General features: G+C 43.1%; 3 protein-coding genes across 4 annotated transcripts; 2 read left to right on the top strand and 1 right to left on the bottom strand.

The window, feature by feature from the left end:
• Positions 1-428: 428 nt before the first annotated feature.
• LOC135491222 (small ribosomal subunit protein mS25-like) lies at positions 429-2,859 on the bottom strand. Its single transcript, XM_064776950.1, has 4 exons — positions 2,674-2,859; positions 1,929-2,035; positions 1,509-1,596; positions 429-1,277 (listed from the first exon to the last, which is right to left on the bottom strand). Exons 1-4 carry the CDS (start codon positions 2,823-2,825, stop codon positions 1,049-1,051), a joined length of 576 nt encoding a protein of 191 aa, XP_064633020.1. The 5' UTR covers positions 2,826-2,859; the 3' UTR covers positions 429-1,048.
• A 325-nt stretch (positions 2,860-3,184) lies between these two features.
• Positions 3,185-10,273, top strand: LOC135491283 (armadillo repeat-containing X-linked protein 3-like). The gene is made up of 6 exons (XM_064777036.1): positions 3,185-3,332; positions 3,705-3,775; positions 5,924-6,268; positions 8,257-8,421; positions 8,708-8,953; positions 9,209-10,273. The coding sequence occupies exons 1-6, from the start codon at positions 3,212-3,214 to the stop codon at positions 9,494-9,496; spliced, it is 1,236 nt and encodes a 411-aa protein (XP_064633106.1). The 5' UTR covers positions 3,185-3,211; the 3' UTR covers positions 9,497-10,273.
• Positions 10,274-11,236: 963 nt separating this feature from the next.
• Positions 11,237-19,547, top strand: LOC135491168 (inner nuclear membrane protein Man1-like). Of its 2 annotated transcripts, none has more exons than XM_064776864.1 (11): positions 11,237-12,332; positions 12,624-12,858; positions 13,081-13,223; positions 13,626-13,727; positions 14,117-14,219; positions 14,525-14,645; positions 14,952-14,994; positions 15,183-15,270; positions 15,690-15,801; positions 16,143-16,221; positions 16,479-19,547. In XM_064776864.1, exons 1-11 carry the CDS (start codon positions 11,237-11,239, stop codon positions 16,628-16,630), a joined length of 2,274 nt encoding a protein of 757 aa, XP_064632934.1. In that variant the 3' UTR covers positions 16,631-19,547. The 2 variants fall into 2 exon arrangements, with proteins under 2 accessions (XP_064632934.1, XP_064632933.1); XM_064776863.1 differs by having other exon boundaries at positions 14,525-14,651.
• Positions 19,548-20,211: the final 664 nt, after the last annotated feature.

Here is a 20,211-nt window from a genome sequence, read left to right as displayed (position 1 = left end):
CAGCAGATACTGCAACAACCAAACCAACATGCTACCACAACCAGACCTGATAATACAGCATATGCTGTCACAACTAGACCTGATAGAGAGGAAATGCTGGCACAACCAGACCTGATAGACAGGAAATGCTGTCACAACCAGACCTGATAGACAGGAAATGCTGTCACAACCAGACCTGATAGACAGGAAATGCTGTCACAACCAGACCTGATAGAGGAAATGCTGGCACAACCAGACCTGATGAGATTGCAGATAAGGTTTTGAAAGTCAGTGTTCAGAGCCAACACCCTAGTCCTCTGGAGACTTTCAGAGGGACAGATATCCCTAGAGTCGTACAGGCCTCTCCTGAAGAGTTTGTGCTTGGAATTCTGTTAAACACAAACTGCCTGCTGAATGATTATTCCAAATAAATTAGAAGTAAGACTGTGTATATTTCATTCATTTTTTTTCAGTTTAAAACCTTGAGGACGCACTACACGCACATTCTACTGAACAAACATATGAGCTCTTGTCACATTCCATCAATTCACATGATTACACTATTCTGTCCCCAACAAAACCAACAAGTACCACACTAACCATGTTCATGAAGACATCCTTAGCATCCTTATGTCATCAAATAGTCACTCACACTCTGCTGAACTTTATCAGCAGAAAGAGCATAACATTTCAGCAGATATTCCAGTGGCCTACCCAACTTCCTCTTGGATCATCGAGTAGGACAAACATCAACACTACAACTAGGCCTCGAAACCTTTAGTAGAAAACCAGACATGAATTTCCTAGCAATGAGGCAGCAGTTTGCATTGGTGAACTGTCATTCAACAGGAAATCGGTCCATAAAGTTTTGTTCAGGTAAGACAGGTCCTGGTCCATATTGTAAGATTGTATTCGTATCAACATTCAATTTGTACGTAAACAATGAAATAACACTTTCACCATCACCTGATCTTCAAGGCCACCACATGTGCCACACAGCTGAGCATACTCAATATCTGCAATGAGCAAGGCCCACATCACCTGAACATAACTTTATTATCCACTGAGTTCATGATTTTTCAGCTGAATTCACTTCCTCAAACTCCTTTTCTAAATCCTTTAAATCCTGATATCGTTTGAGTTTATATTGTCCTTTGATTTCCTCTGGTAGTGGTTGCCAACTCGGACAAGGCATCTGACCAGGCACTTCACATATACACCATCGGTTGAAGTGATACCCAAAGTTGGCAGGGTTGGATTTTTTTTCACGCGCACGGGTCTCTGCCTTCAGTGTTTCCCTGAAATTTAAAGGGAATAGGTTTGAAGGCATAAATGTGAATAGAACACTTATCATGGAAAGTGACAGAAATATGTGTCATCATCATCAACGTGAGGAAGTTAGCCATGCCACTCAAGCTGTGTTTGCAGGATTTCTGAAAGCCTTCGTGTTCGCTGGTCAAACTCCAGACGTCAGCCTTCTCAACCCTAGCGGATTCTGCGGACTCATCTTGCTTTTGTGGAGTACTTACTCTGATTTTCCCATCACCAGTTTAAAATGGTCATGGATTTCATCTTTAGATCTTCCGTCACATTCTATCACAACTTTTTCACCAGTGTCTGTAAAATGGAGCAGTAAAAGCACATTGAATGAATGGCATCTGATTGTACGGCCTATTGGTTATTCAAACATTGTACTTCTAAAGCTCGAGCGCTTTCAGATGACGAAAGAACTCTTTCAATACTGATCCAAAGGAGGATATACTAATGTCACAATCAGCTGACCAGACAATCATGTTGTTATATCATGATCTCACTTGTATGAAGATGAAGATAGCCTTTGGCTCAATGTTTAGAAAACTGATAACTACATGTATCTACTGAAAGTTTACTAGAATTTCACCTGGCACTGTCACAACACAAGTGCTACAGCAGCTCATAAAATGCCTCACCTAAATAACATATTATGTAAGGTGCAGGAGTGAGATTTCTCAATGAAAGAACTTGGACATCTGGATTCTTATACTGAAGCTGTGAAAGATGCCAAAACACAAATTTCCTGCAAAAGAGAAATGCGATACTATAACCTGGAAATATTTTGCTCGCGTTTTAGTTTTTTTGTCCGCTTCATCCATAATATTGCACTTGCATTTTATCCATACGACACTACGAATCAGGATTGATTGCATCCTCGCTTTGCCAGTTGGCAGATTCCACATTTTAGCCGTCTCCCATTGTCTAAACCGTACTGTCGCCACTTCCGGGGCCACTTCTTAAAAAACAGTGTCGTATAAATCATGCCAATGTACACAGGCCAGACACATCTTGAGCCTAGATATTAACCACTTCACCGGCTGCCTATCGTATAAGGTTTATTTCTCGTCCATACGCAGTACACCTCACTTCGAGATTTGTTTGTCTAGCGTGCACAACACACTTACACAGCACAGGCAGTGGCTGGACTACCACTCACCACTCACTCAGTCAAATGTGTTAAACTTAAAGTGTGACTACTACTACTACTCAGTCGCAGCCACATTCTTGTCGGCACTGTTAATTTCACTAAATATCCTTTGTCAGATACGCCTCGCGCTCGCCTGCATAACATGCCTGCGATGATCCCATTGTCGGGCATTGATCTCTAATCGGACAGATGAGATATCACTCATCCGGATATCGAATGTACACAACACCAACCTTGCTCCTTCGTGATTCGGCAACTTTTTCCCAGTCATACTGGAATAGTTGATGGTGACAACCTTCACTCTATCTTTCAGTACAATCTCGCCTTTCTCAAGATATTTTAAAGACCTTCTAATAGCCGCTTCTCCACCTTTCTTGAACGGCATTTTGTCCCCAAAAGTTTTCTAAAATGCTCTCCAACCCTTTTGCTGGTTAGAGTCTCCTTCAACTCTGCAGAAAGTAGATACTGTGCGTATGAATATTGCTGACTGTTCACTGCCATTATTTCGTCGATAGATAAGTAGTTCTTAAATATCTTGCTCAAATACACAATTTTTTAAAACACTGTTGTCAATCATCACAAAAATTAAATTTTAAATGTATGTACATTGATACGAGATAAATCTTTATTCACATTATCACTTTTGCTCACAATTTTTGATATCGTTCCTTACAATGTTTTAATTTCGGCACTGTGCGAGTTTGATGCATATTCCACAATCGTGGATTGAAAATAACATTGACCAAATTGCCGCAGGCAGAGATTTCCAAAATGGCTGCGACCAGGGGACAAATTTTCGCAACCCTGGCTATTTTAGCAGGTTTTGTCGTAGCTGGTGGCTTGATTACTCAATACATACTTCAGCGGCAATGCAAAGAACGTGAAGAGCAAGGCATGTTTGTCTTATGCTCCTGTTTTCCCCTATGGTTTCTGTGAACGACAGATTTACTTCTGACATTGGTCATTTTTACCAAGGATTTCATGGGCGTGTGGTCTATACTCTTTAAAGTGTTTTGGAAATGTTGCATTCCCGCTTTCGTGTTCCCAATTTCTTGTGCCGTTGTGGATTTTCATTGAACCTACCTCAAATGACTAGTCAATACACCGTCTCTGGTGAACTCATTAATTGTTTAGCTTGATACTCCACATGTTGGTGCAGTGGAGGCATAGAAACTGAAAAGTCCTGACGTGGTCTAAGGTGTTACTGTAATCATATTTTGTAGGCTAAACATGATTGAAATAAAACTTGTCTATTGTCTTTCAGGTCGCATATGCTCTGCTTCTGGAGCAGGTGATGCCACGAACGAAGATGAAGATGAAAAGAACCAATCAGGGGTGAGTGAGAAACTTGATGTCGGGTCCGGGGAATCTTTGAATGATTCTAACAAACAAGATGTCAGTTTCAGGACAGCGATGCCACCTTCAGGTGAAGTAGGAAGACAGGAGTCAGTCAGCAAGCCTGAGCCACTAATGGACAGTTTTAGCAGCATGCTGGATTGTGAGGAGGCTTTACCAGGATCCAAGGCTCCTGTTGGTGTTGACCCGTCAGCCAGTTATAGTTCATCAGAAAACAGTGGGGATAAAAGCATCATTGCTGAGTTGATGCGGGCGACAACCATTTCAACCGCCGTCCCATATCCAACTGTCTCCGATGATATGAAACAGGAGAAGAGCAACCCACCGGGTGTTAAACCGACATCATCTCAAGCACTAGAACAAGTGACTGATGATGTAGCAAGCGGGCGAACTATGTCCGAGGATCAAGAAGAACCAGGTGATGTGGCATCTGGACTTCTCCAGGCATCAACCACGGGAGTCACTATCTCCCATCTCCCGACTGCGGAACAGCCTGAGGCCAGCACAGCCAAGCAAGATGTTCCAGTTATCCAAGCAGGCCCACCGGTTGAGGCCAGAGCAGCCAAGCAAGAGGTTCCAGTTATCCAAGCAGGCCCACCGTTTGAGGCCAGCGTAGCTAAGCCAGAGGTTCCAGTTATCCAAGCAGGCCCACCGGTTGAGGCCAGCGTAGCTAAGCCAGAGGTTCCAGTTGTCCAAGCAGGCCCACCAGCAGAGACCAGAGCAACCAAAAAAGAGGTTCCAGTTGTCCAAGCAGGCCCACTGGTTGAGGCCAGTGTCACCAAGCAAGAGGTTCCAGTTGTCCAAGCAGGCCCACTGGTTGAGGCCAGTGTCACCAAGCAAGAGGTTCCAGTTGTCCAAGCAGGCCCACCAGCAGAGACCAGAGCAACCAAACAAGAGGTTCAAGTTGTCCAAGCAGGCCCACTGGTTGAGGCCAGTGTCGCCAAGCAAGAGGTTCTAGTTGTCCAAGCAGGCCCACTGGTTGAACAAATGATCTCGCCACTATCGCTCAGTGTCCCGGAGGTCAAAGCAATCCACGAACAACCCAAAGTTTCTGAATTGAATCCACAAGTTGCTGATTTCATTAGTGTCCAGATGAAGCAACCTACTTTCACTGAATCTGAAAATTCTTTCGTAACACCCACCGAATTGGACACAATGACCATTGGTGAGGAGGGAGAGGCTGAAGGAAGTTCCTCTGGACCGCTCCAAGAACTAACTGGTCTCATCCAAGCTAAAGCCCCTGGCCCAGAAATGGTTCAACCCCGAGATTGACTAAGCCCTCTTTTAGATGACAGTACCATTGATCCTTTGGAGGTATGAGAGCATGAGTTTGGTTTTGGAATGACATTTTAACCAAACCTGTTTTTATTGCGCTAACATTACCTTTTGTCCCATTATATTTTCATTATTTCGAGAAAGCTATTTTTCTATAAATCTGTGCTTAGATCAAATTTTAAGGGAGGAGACCATTTCCCAAAATGACATTCAGTCACAGTTTTTATGGTGTTTGATTCCATAATATCACCATTGTTATGTTACTCATGTTCTATTAACCCACCAAGATGCACTATAGTTTGGTTCAAGATGTTCCGAAATCTGAAATCTGACCACAACTGCTCCAGAAAATGATGATTTTGTGCTGCATATGAGCCCCAATGCTTAATGCATGTGTCAAACATGGCGGGTCATCATGACGCTACTTGCAACAGAGCGTCTGGAGCTTGTCCAACGTCAGTTTTCATGACATTTCTTCAATGGCGCAAAATTGTGTGTATTAAAATTTCCTATGCTGGAACATCGGGCCTTTTTCTGGAGCGGTTGTGGTCGGAATGAACTTTTGAATGAATTAAAACGCAGGGACAATGATCAATCAGAGGTAGGTTTGATGAAAATCCAAGAGGAATTGTGAAAATGAGAGTCATTTTCAAGATTTCTCAACATTTTGAACCAAACTTTAACTCCACATCGGATTTTCTCATTTTAACTGTCCTTCGTTCTTCAGCAGACTGCCAGTTTGCTCTGGTTTTAGTTTAATCACTAACAGAATAAAGATTTAAGTGCATGTTTCGTATTGTCAAGTAAGGTCAAGTTTTCAGAAAGGTTATTTTGTTAATTTTCTGTCTTCAGCATTGCAGATTCAATCACTCCGAGCAGGAGACCAGGCCAGACAGAAATGTCACCACACAACCAATAAGAATCCCAGGTGCACCCACCGACAACAATCAATACAAACATGACAATGACGCTGAGCTGCAGAATCAACAAGATGGTGCCGCTATCCGAAGAGCAACATTGCCCTCCCAAGAGGAAGTCACAGAAACGTTTTCCAGAATCACAGATAAAGGAGGTGGCGCCCTCTTGCTGAGAGATGCAGAAATACTGGTGATGCTGCTAAAGCATGATACATCGAATACTGTCCTTACTGAAGTATTGAAGACCATCGGCAACTGTGCTGCCTTTACCACAAGTCAGGTGGGTTTCATTTCTCACATGATCTAATGAAAGAGGTTTTAGAAAAAATACCAGTTAATGCTCTGTCAGATTCAGCCCCAAAGATACAGGTCAAATTTCTCATTATAATGACTGACATGACAGGTGATTTAGATCTCACATTATTTCAGAACATTTGCCTGCTCACAGTTTAATACACTACTGTAAGGTACGCTGATAAAGTATCTACTGGATATCCCAACAACTAATGCACACTATATGGATTTCTCTTGTTGTCAGAAAATTAGATTTGAAATATGAACATTGACAAATGAGCCAATCATACCAATCAGTGATATGTTTTGTTCAAAACCGACTGTTTGTCGAGACACCTGTCCACTGTGTTGGTATAGTCAGAGTCGCAAGTATTGACTGAAGGTTTTTAAATAAGAGTGAAAGCCAGCTGCTCTGGGTAGTGGTTGTCGAGTGGCAGGATCTATAGCATACACAGTCAGTGGAACCAACAGATCAGGTGTGCCGTGAATATTGGGAGAGGTGTCTGTGATTTTGGAATATGATGATTTGTGTACCATAGATGTTATGGAGTATTACCCTCTACACTGTCTGTTTAATAGTGATTGTTGTGATTGAAGATTGTGGTGTTTGAAAACCTTTGGTAAGTGTATGGATGCAGTGCGTGTTCAAGACATTTGAAATGAAATAGGTTTATTCCTTGGTCAATACTTTAGTGATCAGCACCATTGTTTATTGTTGCAGTGCACAGATATAGCTTCAGCATGGTCTATAAGGTTACCATAGTTCAGCTTTGGGGTTGTAATACTCACAATCAGTTATATAAGTCACATAAGAAATTCAATAGCTTCTTTTGAAAGGAGACTATGTTTTCTCCCATACTTGAGTCTGTTGCAAAGCAATGTTTTTACTTATTGAGGTGTAAGCCAATTGAGGGTGTGGTTGATGTGTACATGTACATACATGTATTAATCACCGTTTCTATTTTTAGAAATAGGAGAGTGGGGCAAATGGGGCATGTCTTGTTGAATTTCGCATGCACCTGAAAGGTCTACTGACAATGCAGGTGCTATCTATTGATCTCCAGCGCACAAGTGGGCTTGGTTCCAGTTGAAGTCGACTTTATACTTCATATTGTGTTTTAATCTAAGCAAACTCTTTCTGAAGTGGACTTGCCCGTGTCGGAACAAATCAATACACAGACTGATCAATACCTGAGTCTGACAGATGGTTGTCATTTTCTATGCAATTTTTATTTTTCACAAATAAAATGAATTCTGGTTTTATCAAGATTGATGTTGGGTCTGGACAGGTGTGCCGCTCTCCCCTGCTGGTCTGTCGCTCTCCCCTACTGGTCTGCCGCTCTCCCCTGCTGGTCTGTCGCTCTCCCCTGCTGGTCTGCCGCTCTCCCCTGCTGGTCTGCCGCTCTCCCCTGCTGGTCTGCCGCTCTCCCCTGCTGGTCTGCCGCTCTCCCCTGCTGGTCTGGCGCTGTCCCCTGCTGGTCTGCCGCTGTCCCCTGCTGGTCTGCCGCTCTCCCCTGCTGGTCTGCCGCTCTCCCCTGCTGGTCTGTCGCTCTCCCCTGCTGGTCTGCCGCTGTCCCCTGCTGGTCTGCCGCTCTCCCCTGCTGGTCTGCCGCTCTCCCCTGCTGGTCTGTCGCTCTCCCCTGCTGGTCTGCCGCTCTCCCCTGCTGGTCTGTCGCTCTCCCCTGCTGGTCTGCCGCTCTCCCCTGCTGGTCTGCCGCTCTCCCCTGCTGGTCTGTCGCTCTCCCCTGCTGGTCTGCCGCTCTCCCCTGCTGGTCTGCCGCTCTCCCCTGCTGGTTGTCTGCCGCTCTCCCCTGCTGGTCTGTCGCTCTCCCCTGCTGGTCTGTCGCTCTCCCCTGCTGGTCTGCCGCTCTCCCCTGCTGGTCTGCCGCTCTCCCCTGCTGGTCTGTACTGGTCTTAAAGGAGAGACTCGAGTCGACATTGAGAGTTTGAATGTTCTATCATTTCCCTTTGCAGAATCTCCTCCGAGAAGCTGGTTGTCTTGAAAAGCTGACTAAGTTATTGAGAGTGAGTAACATGGCTTCCAAGGCCGGCTATACGTTACAGGCCCCAGTCATTATAGGCCTTAACGGTGCTATTGGAAACTTGTCAGTCAATGAAGAGAATCAAAAACATCTAAAGGTAAGTGCTGTGTGCAAGAGTCAAGAGAGTCAAGAGAGGGAAGGGTTGGTGAGTGTAGAGCTGAGAAGCTCAGATAGTTTGCTGCTGGACTTCCTTCCCAAGCAGTTATAAGAGAGACTTTGTACCTTTGTACCTGGACCAGAACCAACATGCTCATCGATTGATGAACCATTGGTATCGGTGGAAAGTTGGTCTGAGATAAGAGTTCACTGACCATAGCCTGTTCTGTCAGTGATCTGATTGCTTGTTTTGTTGAGTTGACCTTGACAGATCTCATTTCTTCCAGGACACCATCCCTACTCTCCTCGACATAACTGCTGAAACCAATGATGATCAAATCAAGCTGTCCTCGTTACAAGCCCTGACAAATCTCTCACTCCTGTCATACAATCATGGACACTATACACGCTCCGTGCAGAATCTCTATGAAGTGTTGGAGTCTGGATCAGACACCCTGAAGATACAAGCACTGAAAGTCCTGGTGAATCTTTCAACGAATCCAAAGATGGTGCCTCACCTTCTAGCAGCCAAGGTGAGCCTCCTGCATTTGACTTGACCTTCAGAATGTAATGGATGCAGCAAGGTCACAGCCATCACAGTTAGTTTCAAAGGTTGACACGAGAGGGGTGACACTTCTTTGGTTAATTACATCAATTTGTATTACTTTCCAATGAATCGATTCAGTTTGAACTTTGTAACCAAGAAGCCTGTTCATTTCTGACAGTGGTTGTTGGTCCCCATGAAGTGGATTAGTTCTCATGTTGACTCTTTCTGTTCTCTTTTCCAGGCTCCGTCTTGCACAGTTAGTCTTCTCTCGGATGACCTCGACGAGGCAATACTCCTTCGCTACACAAAATTTCTCGAAAACATCGTAAAAACGTCCCGACTCCACGACATTGAATCAAAATCTCTCCCAACAGACGATAAGGCGCCGTCACCTGAGACAATGTTTACTGCCATTTATGGCTTGAACAATGGATTGCTACGGAGTAAAGTGTTTGTTCTTTCACAGATTCATAATGAGGAGATAAAGAATCATGCGCATGTGATATACTCTTGTCTGAGCAATACCTGATCTCGTGTTTGTGGAAAAAATAGGATGGACAGTGTGTGCAAGAGGAACGGAGGGTGCATTGTGATATTATCATGTGATATTATCATGTGATATTATAATGTGACAAAAAGAATAGTACACTGCCTTCTGCAACAGTATTTAGAGTATCACATTGAGAATGGAGTGAGGCTCTACTCTTTGAATCAAGGCTGCTTATCATATCAGTATTTCAAGCTACAGCTGGCTGGATGAAGGATTATGAAGAGGACATAACCTTCATTGAAGAAAACTTTTTTTTGATGATATACCCGTCTGCCTGTAAAATAGTTTCATTACAATTTACAGTTGGGTCTCCTGAGACACACCTAAGTCATTTCTCTCATGCTGCAACTCGACTCCTGCATGTAAGAGATGGACATACTTACATGATGGGAAATATGGTTCATTCTGCATTTGGTCAAGAAACTTTTGATTTGTTCTTATACTGTCTGTTTGTTTGTACATATATATGTGTAAATAATGGTCTCTGATTCGTTCATCTGTATTGTGTCCAAAATGACACGGTCAAGAGACCATGGACGAGGAGTTGATTTGTTCCCTGGTGAGGTCTTTCATTCACTTGACAGATGCTGCTGTAACATGTGCTTTGGAGAGTACGGGCTGGGGCCTCAATCGGGCCTCTAGGCCTCAATCGGGCCATTAGCTCCTCTCCTTCCTCCCCGTTTGGTTGATGATGTTAATTTTTACCAAAGTTGCAGGATTGCATATCGGAAAGTTGTAAATAAAACAATGCTTGAAGACATGATTCCGAAATTCTTTCCTTCACAAAATCAAAATGGACATACTCTCAACTGGCCAGTGATTTGAATGAGGACAACGTTTCAGCCAGTCCCAGAATTATTGAGGAACTTCTTTGGCACAATATGTGGGCACATCCAGAAGAGACATGGGGCACCATGCAGAACCTGACACACCCTGCAGATCAGAGCAATGGCACACATTTGGGGACAGGGCGCACCAAGTAGCGAAAAGGAACATCCATTAGAGGGAAGGGCCAGGCCGGTCTACTGTCTCATTGGCAAAAGTCATTTCTGAAGAACATGGTTATGCATTTAGTGTCACATCTTCACAAGTCTTCGTCACTGTCGGGTATCATCCCTTGATGACCATGGATTTTGGACTAAGGGGGGGGCAAGATTGCGTAGACCGAAAAGCTAGTCCCGTTGTGGCGGGGAGTAGTCCTAGGGCTGATAGTCCGTGTAACAGTAGCCCGCATTGCTAAATGTTTTGGTTAGGGTTAGCGGTACAATAGATCATGCTGCTTAATTGGTCAAATACTATGCTACCGGACTATGACTCCAGGGGGACTATATCCGCTGTCACACCGTCTCTGACGCGTTGTCACAATATATACACAATTCGTGACCGTCTAGTGCTGTCACCTACACACGGAAATACAAGCCAAACGACAGCTTCATGCTGAGAACGTCAGTTCTCTCATGAATAGTTTAATTTAGGCCATATTGCAAGTTAACTAATTAAATCACTTTTCTAGCTTATTCAGCATGATGTAACCAATATAATTGCTTTCAACGTGTCAAAAATAATTACAAAATTTGAATGACAGTATTAAGAGTGAATGAAGTTGTTTAGTTTCTTCACAAAAGAAAGTTTTAAAACCCAGAATTTGGCTGCAGATTACCATTCTATTAATAGGACGAGGCATCATCCGGGAACCTGTAGCTTGATAAATATAGAAATATGGCGGATGATGGACTAACCGACCGCGAATTACGGGAGCAATTACTAGCTCTTGGACAAAAACCAGGCCCAATTGTAGCAACTACACGCAAACAATGGTTAAAGAAACTTGTTACCCTAAAGTCGAATGCAAAGAAAGCATCGAAAACCCAAGCACCTTCGCGTAAATTGATTGGTTTTAGCTCCGATGAAAGTGAACCCGATGAAGCCAAAAAGACGGTTCCGAAATCCGGACGAGCCCCGCGAGGTCGTGGTGGTGGTGGCGGAAGGGGTGGTGCTAGATCTCGTGCAAAAAATAGCCAAAAAGACATTAACAATGACGATGATTCAGAAACCTCTTCTCTTTCCCACATAACAGCCAGGCCGCCGATTCGATCGAGTGCATCTGCCAAAGATTTGGGGAACAATAAAATGGTTGACAACGGCAAAGGAAAAAGAAGGTCCGTTGCAAATGGAAATGATAACATGGCTGGTCCAAGTTTGGCAGCATCAAATCGGAGAACCCCAGCCCAACAGAAAATAACACGCTATTCGTCTTCATGGGCAAAACCACCACTAAATATTTCACAGAATATTGATGACTTTGACTCGTCCGATTCGGACGCAGAAGACTCTCTGGGACCAGAACTCCATTCGATGGCAGTGAACACAAGTCCAAGTTTGGATATCAGCCTTCCAGATGTGCCATCTGGTATTGATTTTACCCATCATCGTCATGGTGATAGCATCCTTTCAGATGATAACACGCCACAGGCGTTGACTCGGAGATCAACAAGAACTGTTCGACCGCGTTCTGATAGAAATTCTCTGCTGTCCAACAAAAAGCAAGACGGATTATCAAGCAATACACAAAACTTGAGACGTCAAAGTTTGCGGTCACCAAAGTCAAAAACAAAAGCAAACACTGTCACAGATACTGCACCTGAATCTTCAGAAGAGGAAACGTTTATAAAACATGGATTTAAAGTGAAGGAGGACCCTAAAGTTTACAAGTATTCACAGTACTGTTCAGTATTAATCGTGCTGGTTGTATTCATATTCTTTATAGTGCTTGGAGGACTGTATCTGAAAGTTCGACAAGTCGATAAACCAAAAGGTGAGACTTTACAATGGACAGCTTTCACTTTACAAGCTGTCAGTGTTCAATGCTAACCTTCATGTTCATGTAAGCCAAAGGCAAGAAGAGTGTGGTCATACCCAATTACACATGAAAACCAGCCATAAAACCTCATGCTTCAATCTCTGCCACTATTTTCTAGCCAGCATTCTTCAATGAGTTGTGCTGAGTGTGTAATGAACACACTGGAAAACATCTAATTGTACACTATCTGAATTTTGCCAAGTAATTTGTCTGTTCTTCCTGATAATTTCTGTCTCCGTCTTTCAGTGTGTGGTGAAGTAGGAAATGAAGCCTGCCCTCCTCCTAAAGATTACCTGAAGAAATGTAACTCAAAGCTGTGGGATTATCTGAGTGGGATAGCGGGTGACGTTGAGTGTGGCTATGTGAAGAGAAAGCACGGACGACGGGTCGCAGTAGCTGATGTTAAGAAAGCTGTTGATTGTGGGAAGCATTGGGATGCTGCCATTGAGGAGGTTTTCAAGAATCCTGATTGGAAGATCATGTAAGTGACAGGACTACAATACAAACTCACTTTGATTATAAGAGAAGGTGGAGATTAAGATGGATCCATCTCTACGTAACAGACTATGTGAAATCAAGCCTTTGTTACTTATTCAACTTGGACATTCCCCATTATCAGAAACCCTTTCATGTAATGATATTGTGTCATTATTGGCTGTTTACAAACTGTGCATGTACCTGATGTTTCTTTTCTTGGTTTCAGAATGTATGAGAAAGACCTGACTAGAGCTAGGAAGTCGACAGGTGTCGCTTGGCTCGAGTCTGAGATGGTACAGATGCCGTGGATGTGTCGTATGAAGCGTGCCTATGACAGATTCATATTTGTCTTGTACATGATCATAGCAGGTGAGAGATCTTAGTAACCAGCTCTCCATTAGCCACCCAACCATCCACGGTGCTGTGTGGGTTGCTTTCATTCTTGTGCAGCTTTCATGACTGATGTAGCCTTCCTTTCAGTACATAGTAGATATTTAACCCTAACCTGGCCTAACCAGTCATTTTGGTCATTAAGATACAGGAAACCCGTCATATTTTAGCTTCATTGGTTTGTCACGTTACAAAGATTGTTTGAAGATGGTACCTCTGTGACTTCAATATATACATGTATCGATGCAGGGCGTGTACTGCTCTGCGGGTCAGTGGGGCTGTAGGGGTGTTATATTATGTACCGCTCTGAAGGTCATTGGCAGTGGAAGGATGAACTCTTAACCTCCTCCTTGTATAAGAATGACTGTTGGCTGATTGCAGGGGCTGCTGTCATCTTCCTTGGCGTCTCCATCTTGAAATATCGCCGCCGAAGACATGAGGAAGCCAACAAGAAAGTTTTCGCTATGGTCGAGAAGATTATTGGTATGTTCACCAAACTTTTCATTATTTTTTGGGGGATACCTTTATGAGTGACTTGTAGTTGTACAATAAATGCAACCATGATTTGAAATAGGCCTGGATCCATTGTTTCTTTCCACCAGTCTGGGCTTGAAGGAAGTATCCTTGTTGGGTTGGCCAGTGCTAGAAACGTCAAACAAACACTTATTCTTATAGAGTCAGCGTTACAGGGCACAGTGTATGTAATCACAGGCCACTGAATCGGGGGTGAGTAGAGGGGTGAAAACATTTTAATATGGTGGAAGAGAGATCAAGTAGTCCTCAGAGATCTCAGCGGCCTGTGGTGCAATGCAGGTGTTGAGCCGTTTGAGCTTGTTCTGTCAGGATGAACCAGGTTGGTTTTCTGTTTTCAGACACTCTGAAGCAGCATCATGATGCACATGAACAGAACAAGGAGCTGCAGCCGTACGTTGCCATACTTCATGTTCGCGACATGCTTATTCCCATCAAAGAAAGGTCAGTATCACATGGAGTCAAATGTCTGGTGGAGATTCACAATCCCAAGTGGACATTCTGCAGTTTAACATTGCATCATTGAAAGTACCTCTCTGTGACCCAAGTAGATTTCAAGTTGATACAGCAACTGGAAGATCAGCAATTCTTTGTTTCCAATATGTTATCAACACTCAGAACTCTCAAATGTGTCATCAATTCTCGGATGTTATTTACTCTCATGTTCAAAGAAAGTATGAGTTTCCAGACTTGGTCTTTTCTCTCTGATTTGTCACTGGTCTAACTTTCTTGTTCCATTCCCTTTACAGGAAGAAGAAGCAGCCGATCTGGGATGAAGCCGTCAGATTCCTTGAAGCCAATGAGTCGCGTGTTCGTGTGGAAACGCAGACCATATCTGGTGAAGAGTTCATTGTGTGGAGATGGCTGCAGGTAAATGTATGTCGCAGGCTTTTTACTAAAACTTCGATCCTTGGAAATCTGTTTGCAAGTGTGTTATAACGAGCTCCAATTGCAGCCGTTTGACTATGCTGACAACTTCCACTTCACTTTTGGTTGCCATGGGTATTGAATGACCGAATCAGTTTGTGTTGACAGTTGAACTAGTGATGATTGAGAACTGGGGGCGTCTTCATGTGGCTTGTGATGGTATTCAAGCCTAGGAAGGAAGTGACTCATGCAATGAGGAAGAGAGTTGTTTGAAATCCATTGAACTTTACACCCTTACTGCTGTTTCAGGGCCTACCAAATGGAGGAAAGAGCAAGGTCTGGCAAGGCCAAGGTAAGTAGATCTCTTCATTTTGAGCAGGAAAATAAAAGTTAAAAAATATGGTGGTGTGTTACCGGGAAAACCATGCGGGACCGGTGATTCTTGGTCATCATAACAGGGTGGTCGCCGACCAGGGTTCCACTGTATTACAAAGAGACAGGATCGTTCTGAATAGTCATGAGTTATGTTCTATTTTCTAGCATTTGGTGAACACACGAGCCCTGGTGTGAAACAGCCATACAGCCCGAGCCCTTGTCTCAAGGTCAGGAACATGTTTGATGCTGACATGTAAGTAGAGTAGGATGGATACTGCTGCAGCAATGGAGAAGGACTTTGAGTCGAACATTTGGAAGTTGGTGTGAGCAGTCGCTATGAAGGCTTGCCAAAGTCCCTTTGGGAGTGCCCGAGATATAACACATGTGCTAGTAGATTGAAAGTAAGAAGAGTAAGACCAACAGTTGCTGTCTTTGAGACTTAGATGTTAGTTGACGTTCGATTCATAATCGGCTTTAAATCCATTCGACCCATCCCATCATCTTGGAATTGACTACCCAGTCATTGGGTGATATGAATAAAGACTAGCAAATGCTTTTACTTCAGTTTTCTACAGAAAGGCCTTGTGTAAATGTACATAGAATCTTAGATAAAAGCATTTGCTAGTCTTTATTCATATCGCCCATTGAATCATTTGTTGCGTTTTTCTCCAGTGAATATGGTAGCGACTGGCACATCCATGTTCAGGATGCAATTCTGGAGAAATGTGCAGCTACGTGTCCCGATGCTATTTACCACATTGCCGTGGACAAGAACTCAACAGAGGTATGCTTAAGTTAAATTGTACAATTTTACTATCAGAGCACTAAAAGAGTTTTTACCAGAATCCTGTCTTTTCTTGTTAGCCTATTGTAAGTATGGCCAGTCTTCCAGAGTGCTGTGTCTGAAGATGAGAGTTTTTACTTTCTCTGGACCATCTTTTTCCTCCCTCGTCACATGCTGCCTCATCCTGGCCTATCTACAGACTTGCTGATGAGCTGAGGACCGAATCAGTGACTTTGTTCTCTTTAGTGGTCGACTGATGTGTTGTGTACATTGACCAGTACCAGACTTTGTTGAAAGTGTTGGTGTGTATGATAATTCAATAAGATGTGCTTTCCTTGCAGGGTTGTGTGTACATCAAGTGTAGCTGTCCTGAAGCTGCTGGCAAAGTCTATTCAGCCTTACATGGCTGGTGGTATGATGGTGAGTCTTAACTGTTTGACATCTGTAACTAGTGTAATGGCGGATGTTGGGAAGGTATCATCCAGATAGTGAGACAAGGTCAACAGAGGGTGGGAATAAGTGGTGAATGATTGGACAAGGAGTCAATCGTTGCTTTACACCTCCAGACTTCTCTCCAATCATTTACAGTCTGACAACACAAACTCCTTTGATCTATTTGGTAGTGATTCTGTGATTAATCGTGATGATCTGACGTATCTATCTCCATTGGTTTCCAGGTAACCTAGTGACAGTGAAATACATCCGCCTGGAGCGCTACTACGAGCGATTCCCATATGCACAAGCTGCCATGTTACCCATGAGACCTTCCAATGATGAGATGAAATCAATGGCACAACCGTATCACCGGTCAGCTCTGGAGAGTTCATAGGAACTCTTGCCTCCACACCTGTTTGGCCCAGAAATGGCCTGATGAACGATTCAAATAACAATTGAAGGACTAATCACTTGGTGTTACGGAGGGGCTCAAGTGCCTCAAGAAGGACTAATCACTTGGTGTTACGGAGGGGCTCAAGTGCCTCAAGAAGGACTAATCACTTGGTGTTATGGAGGGGCTCAAGTGCCTCAAGAAGGACTAATCACTTGGTGTTATGGAGGGGCTCAAGTGCCTCAAGAAGGACTAATCACTTGGTGTTATGGAGAGGCTCAAGTGCCTCAAGAAGGACTAATCACTTGGTGTTATGGAGGGGCTCAAGTGCCTCAAGAAGGACTAATCACTTGGTGTTATGGAGGGGCTCAAGTGCCTCAAGAAGGACTAATCACTTGGTGTTATGGAGGGGCTCAAGTGCCTCAAGAAGGACTAATCACTTGGTGTTATGGAGAGGCTCAAGTGCCTCAAGAAGGACTAATCACTTGGTGTTATGGAGGGGCTCAAGTGCCTCAAGAAGGAAGGTGGCTTCAAGTCCTGTCTATCTGCTGTAGTTACGTCTTGTTCCCTGGGAGTGTGTCCGGTGTTTCTATGGTAATTCAAATCTCAGTGTTCTCCACGGTTATATTCTTGCAGCTTCTTGTAAACGTCTGGAATTGCTTGGAACAGAGTAGTGTTGCAAGGAGTCAGGGTGGAGAAGGCCAACTTTGTTAAGTTGGTTGCCTTGTTGGCCCAATGAAGACTTGCTTGGTTGGTTTGCTGATGAAATGACGTGTGGAGAACACTGCACATGTTCTGGCTGGTCATCTTGTCCAGTGACCGCGCCACACCCGGTGTTCACAACTTATGCAGTTGGCGTATTAGAGAGCTGACTTCTGCTTCAGTGCCATTATATCATTCGTGGTGTTATATTTTTTCGATGTTTGATGATGTTCTGTCATTAACTTTCTCCTCATGTCACACGATGTTAGATTGGTGATTATCAAGGATTCCTGATTCAGTGCAGAATCAAAGGGACAAATTCACATCATGGTACAGTACGTCCGATGTATTCTACAAGGGTGCACAGAAAGTTGGTGGAGCATTTCATACCGACATTGCCTTGCTACTCTTGTAAATCATACTCACAGTATGAATCTTAATTGTATATAAGTGAAACTAGTGTCTGAATCAAAATTTCATAACTAAATTCTTTGAAAATATCTCCTGGGCATTCTCAAATATCAGGGTTTAAGCTATTTAAAGCATGTGAGGCTTTCAGGTGTCAGACAAACAGGTGATTGGATTCACCCTAGCATTGTATTCTTTTGCTCATGAATTTATCATCGTAAGATTTTGTGAAATCATTATAATTCAGGCACAAAATGTAAAGCAATAAATGAATGTTAACATAGGTAAATGATTAGAAACTTTGTATGTCTTGGGAGGTTTGTGTGCGACTTCTCCCGTATTCATCTTGACAGGTTTTCAACCTTCAAAGTGGTGTTGGTAAACTCTCAACAATATGTCTGGGAGATTTTTGGAAAACTTAATGAGGTCAATATATTTACAGGTTAATTGAGAAATGTGTATGGGAACTGTCTGTGTACAGTTCTGTTCAAGACATCTTGGGGGAGGGTTAACTGTCGTAGTGTAAGAGCTGATGTTTGCAGCTCGAGTCAAATTTACTTGAGCAGAACTGAGAAGAGTCACTCATGTTCATACTATTTAGAAAATAAATGTTGGGGGTTTTGCATTTTTGTATTGTGTTGAGATGTCATTTCTGTAGATTTTGCAGTTTCCTTTGTTTTTGGAAAAGTGTACAAAAATGGAAAGCGGTCGCTAAGTTTCCCCATCTGAATACATGTACCAGTATGTAAATGTTATATATTGACTGCTTCTGATGTATATATGTCATGTAACAAGTTTTCTTCTTTCACAGATGTTTGTGCTAAGGCCTCACCAGTTTGATAGTTACATGTAGTTTAACAAATGTTTCAAAGCTCATGGTGCTCAAAAACATAAGTGGAGTTAGCATGCTGAAGTCTGAAAATAGAATACCTGGTACATTGAATTTACAAACTAAAAATTTGAAAGTTGGCCTATGATCGGTGCCCTGCTTGTTAGACCTATGTTACTGGCTTTATGTGGGAGGGTCACTTTAAACTTTCTGTGTTCTAGTTATTATTCCTCTTAAATTTGTATGACCTAACGGGTATTAATGTGCAAGTTTCTGTTCAATGCATTTTTGGTAAAAATTATGTGATGTTTTCATCCATGTTAATTGATGGTATTTGCTGTTTTGAGCAATTTGACAGTGCAGTATCTATCCAATTTGTCTACTCTGTCGCGGCTTGGAACTAAACTAGAGATGACAGGAAACAACATAGCTATCCTTCTGTGAGTACTTGCTGGTGGGGGTGGAACAGTAACCCAAAAAATAGTAGAACTGTATCCAAGAAAAATCTATCCTTGGCTGAGCGTAAGATGTTCTCTGACCTCACTTGGCACTGCTCCTCAGCTCAGTGTGTCTTAGTTATCGGTTTCATCATTGTGGATTCTCATCCACGAACCACGACTTGGGCCTTTGCCATAGCACTGATGTCAGATTTGGTATGAGAGAGGGGCCAGCACAAGAGCCAACTCAGTGCCAATATATAGACCACTGGCCAATGCATGCAGTTGCCACCACTGTTTGCAATATGGCGTTGTATACATTGAAAAGGGATATATTCCGGGATTATTTTGAGACCTTCAAGGTGTTCAAATATGTACCTTTCAATACTTCATGGGAGTCCAGATGCGACAGATTTGGTGTTCGAACCCTGTTACATTTTAATTGATTGTTTTGTAGAAAAACTCATATCCTTCAGCATGATGCAAAATGATATATATGATGTTGATTGCATATTCATTGAATGAAATAAAAACATTTATGTAATTGGTGTTGTTCTTGGGTTGGTGTTCCCTTCTTGAGACTCCGTTGATTGGGGGTAGATGCTTTGCCCTTCCAGGGAGAAAGTGGTTCTTATCACAAATGAGGTGGTGAGTGACACGGACATCAAGGAGCAGTTTGTTCCAGGCTACCCAATGATAGATGGAATGAGGCAACTAAATGCCAATCCCTGAACTTATTGATTGCAGCTCAGGCAAGGAAGGTGATTGGGGTTATCCAAAACGCAAAACCCCTGCCCCAACCCAGTCCTGCAATAGACAAATCTGAATAATTGTTGGCTCAGGTGTGGCAAATGTGAAAAGTTCCATGTTGGTTGTTATATGACCTCGTGGTGAACTAGAGCTGCGTGAAATTAATCACTGTGAAGTGCACAGTGTATTTCGCGATAGGACTTGCGCTTTAAATTTCACACCAAGGCAAACCTTTACAAAACATCATTCAATAAAGAAACACCAAACCGCAAAGCTCTTTTTGGGGTGAACCGCAGACCATTTTGGTATGCATTCACCGCGGGGATTTTGGCGGGAAAGCGCGGCATGCGCTGACAACTTTGGTGCAAACTGTGCCTGGGTAGTAATTTTTTAATGCATGTCATAACCTTGTTAACAATGTACATGTATAGTAATGAATAAAAAAGTAAAAAAGAAAA

The sequence above is a fragment of the Lineus longissimus genome, chromosome 7 (genome assembly GCF_910592395.1).
Source record: "Lineus longissimus chromosome 7, tnLinLong1.2, whole genome shotgun sequence".
NCBI lineage: Eukaryota > Metazoa > Nemertea > Pilidiophora > Heteronemertea > Lineidae > Lineus > Lineus longissimus.
This window is presented reverse-complemented; position numbering and strand designations above follow the sequence as displayed.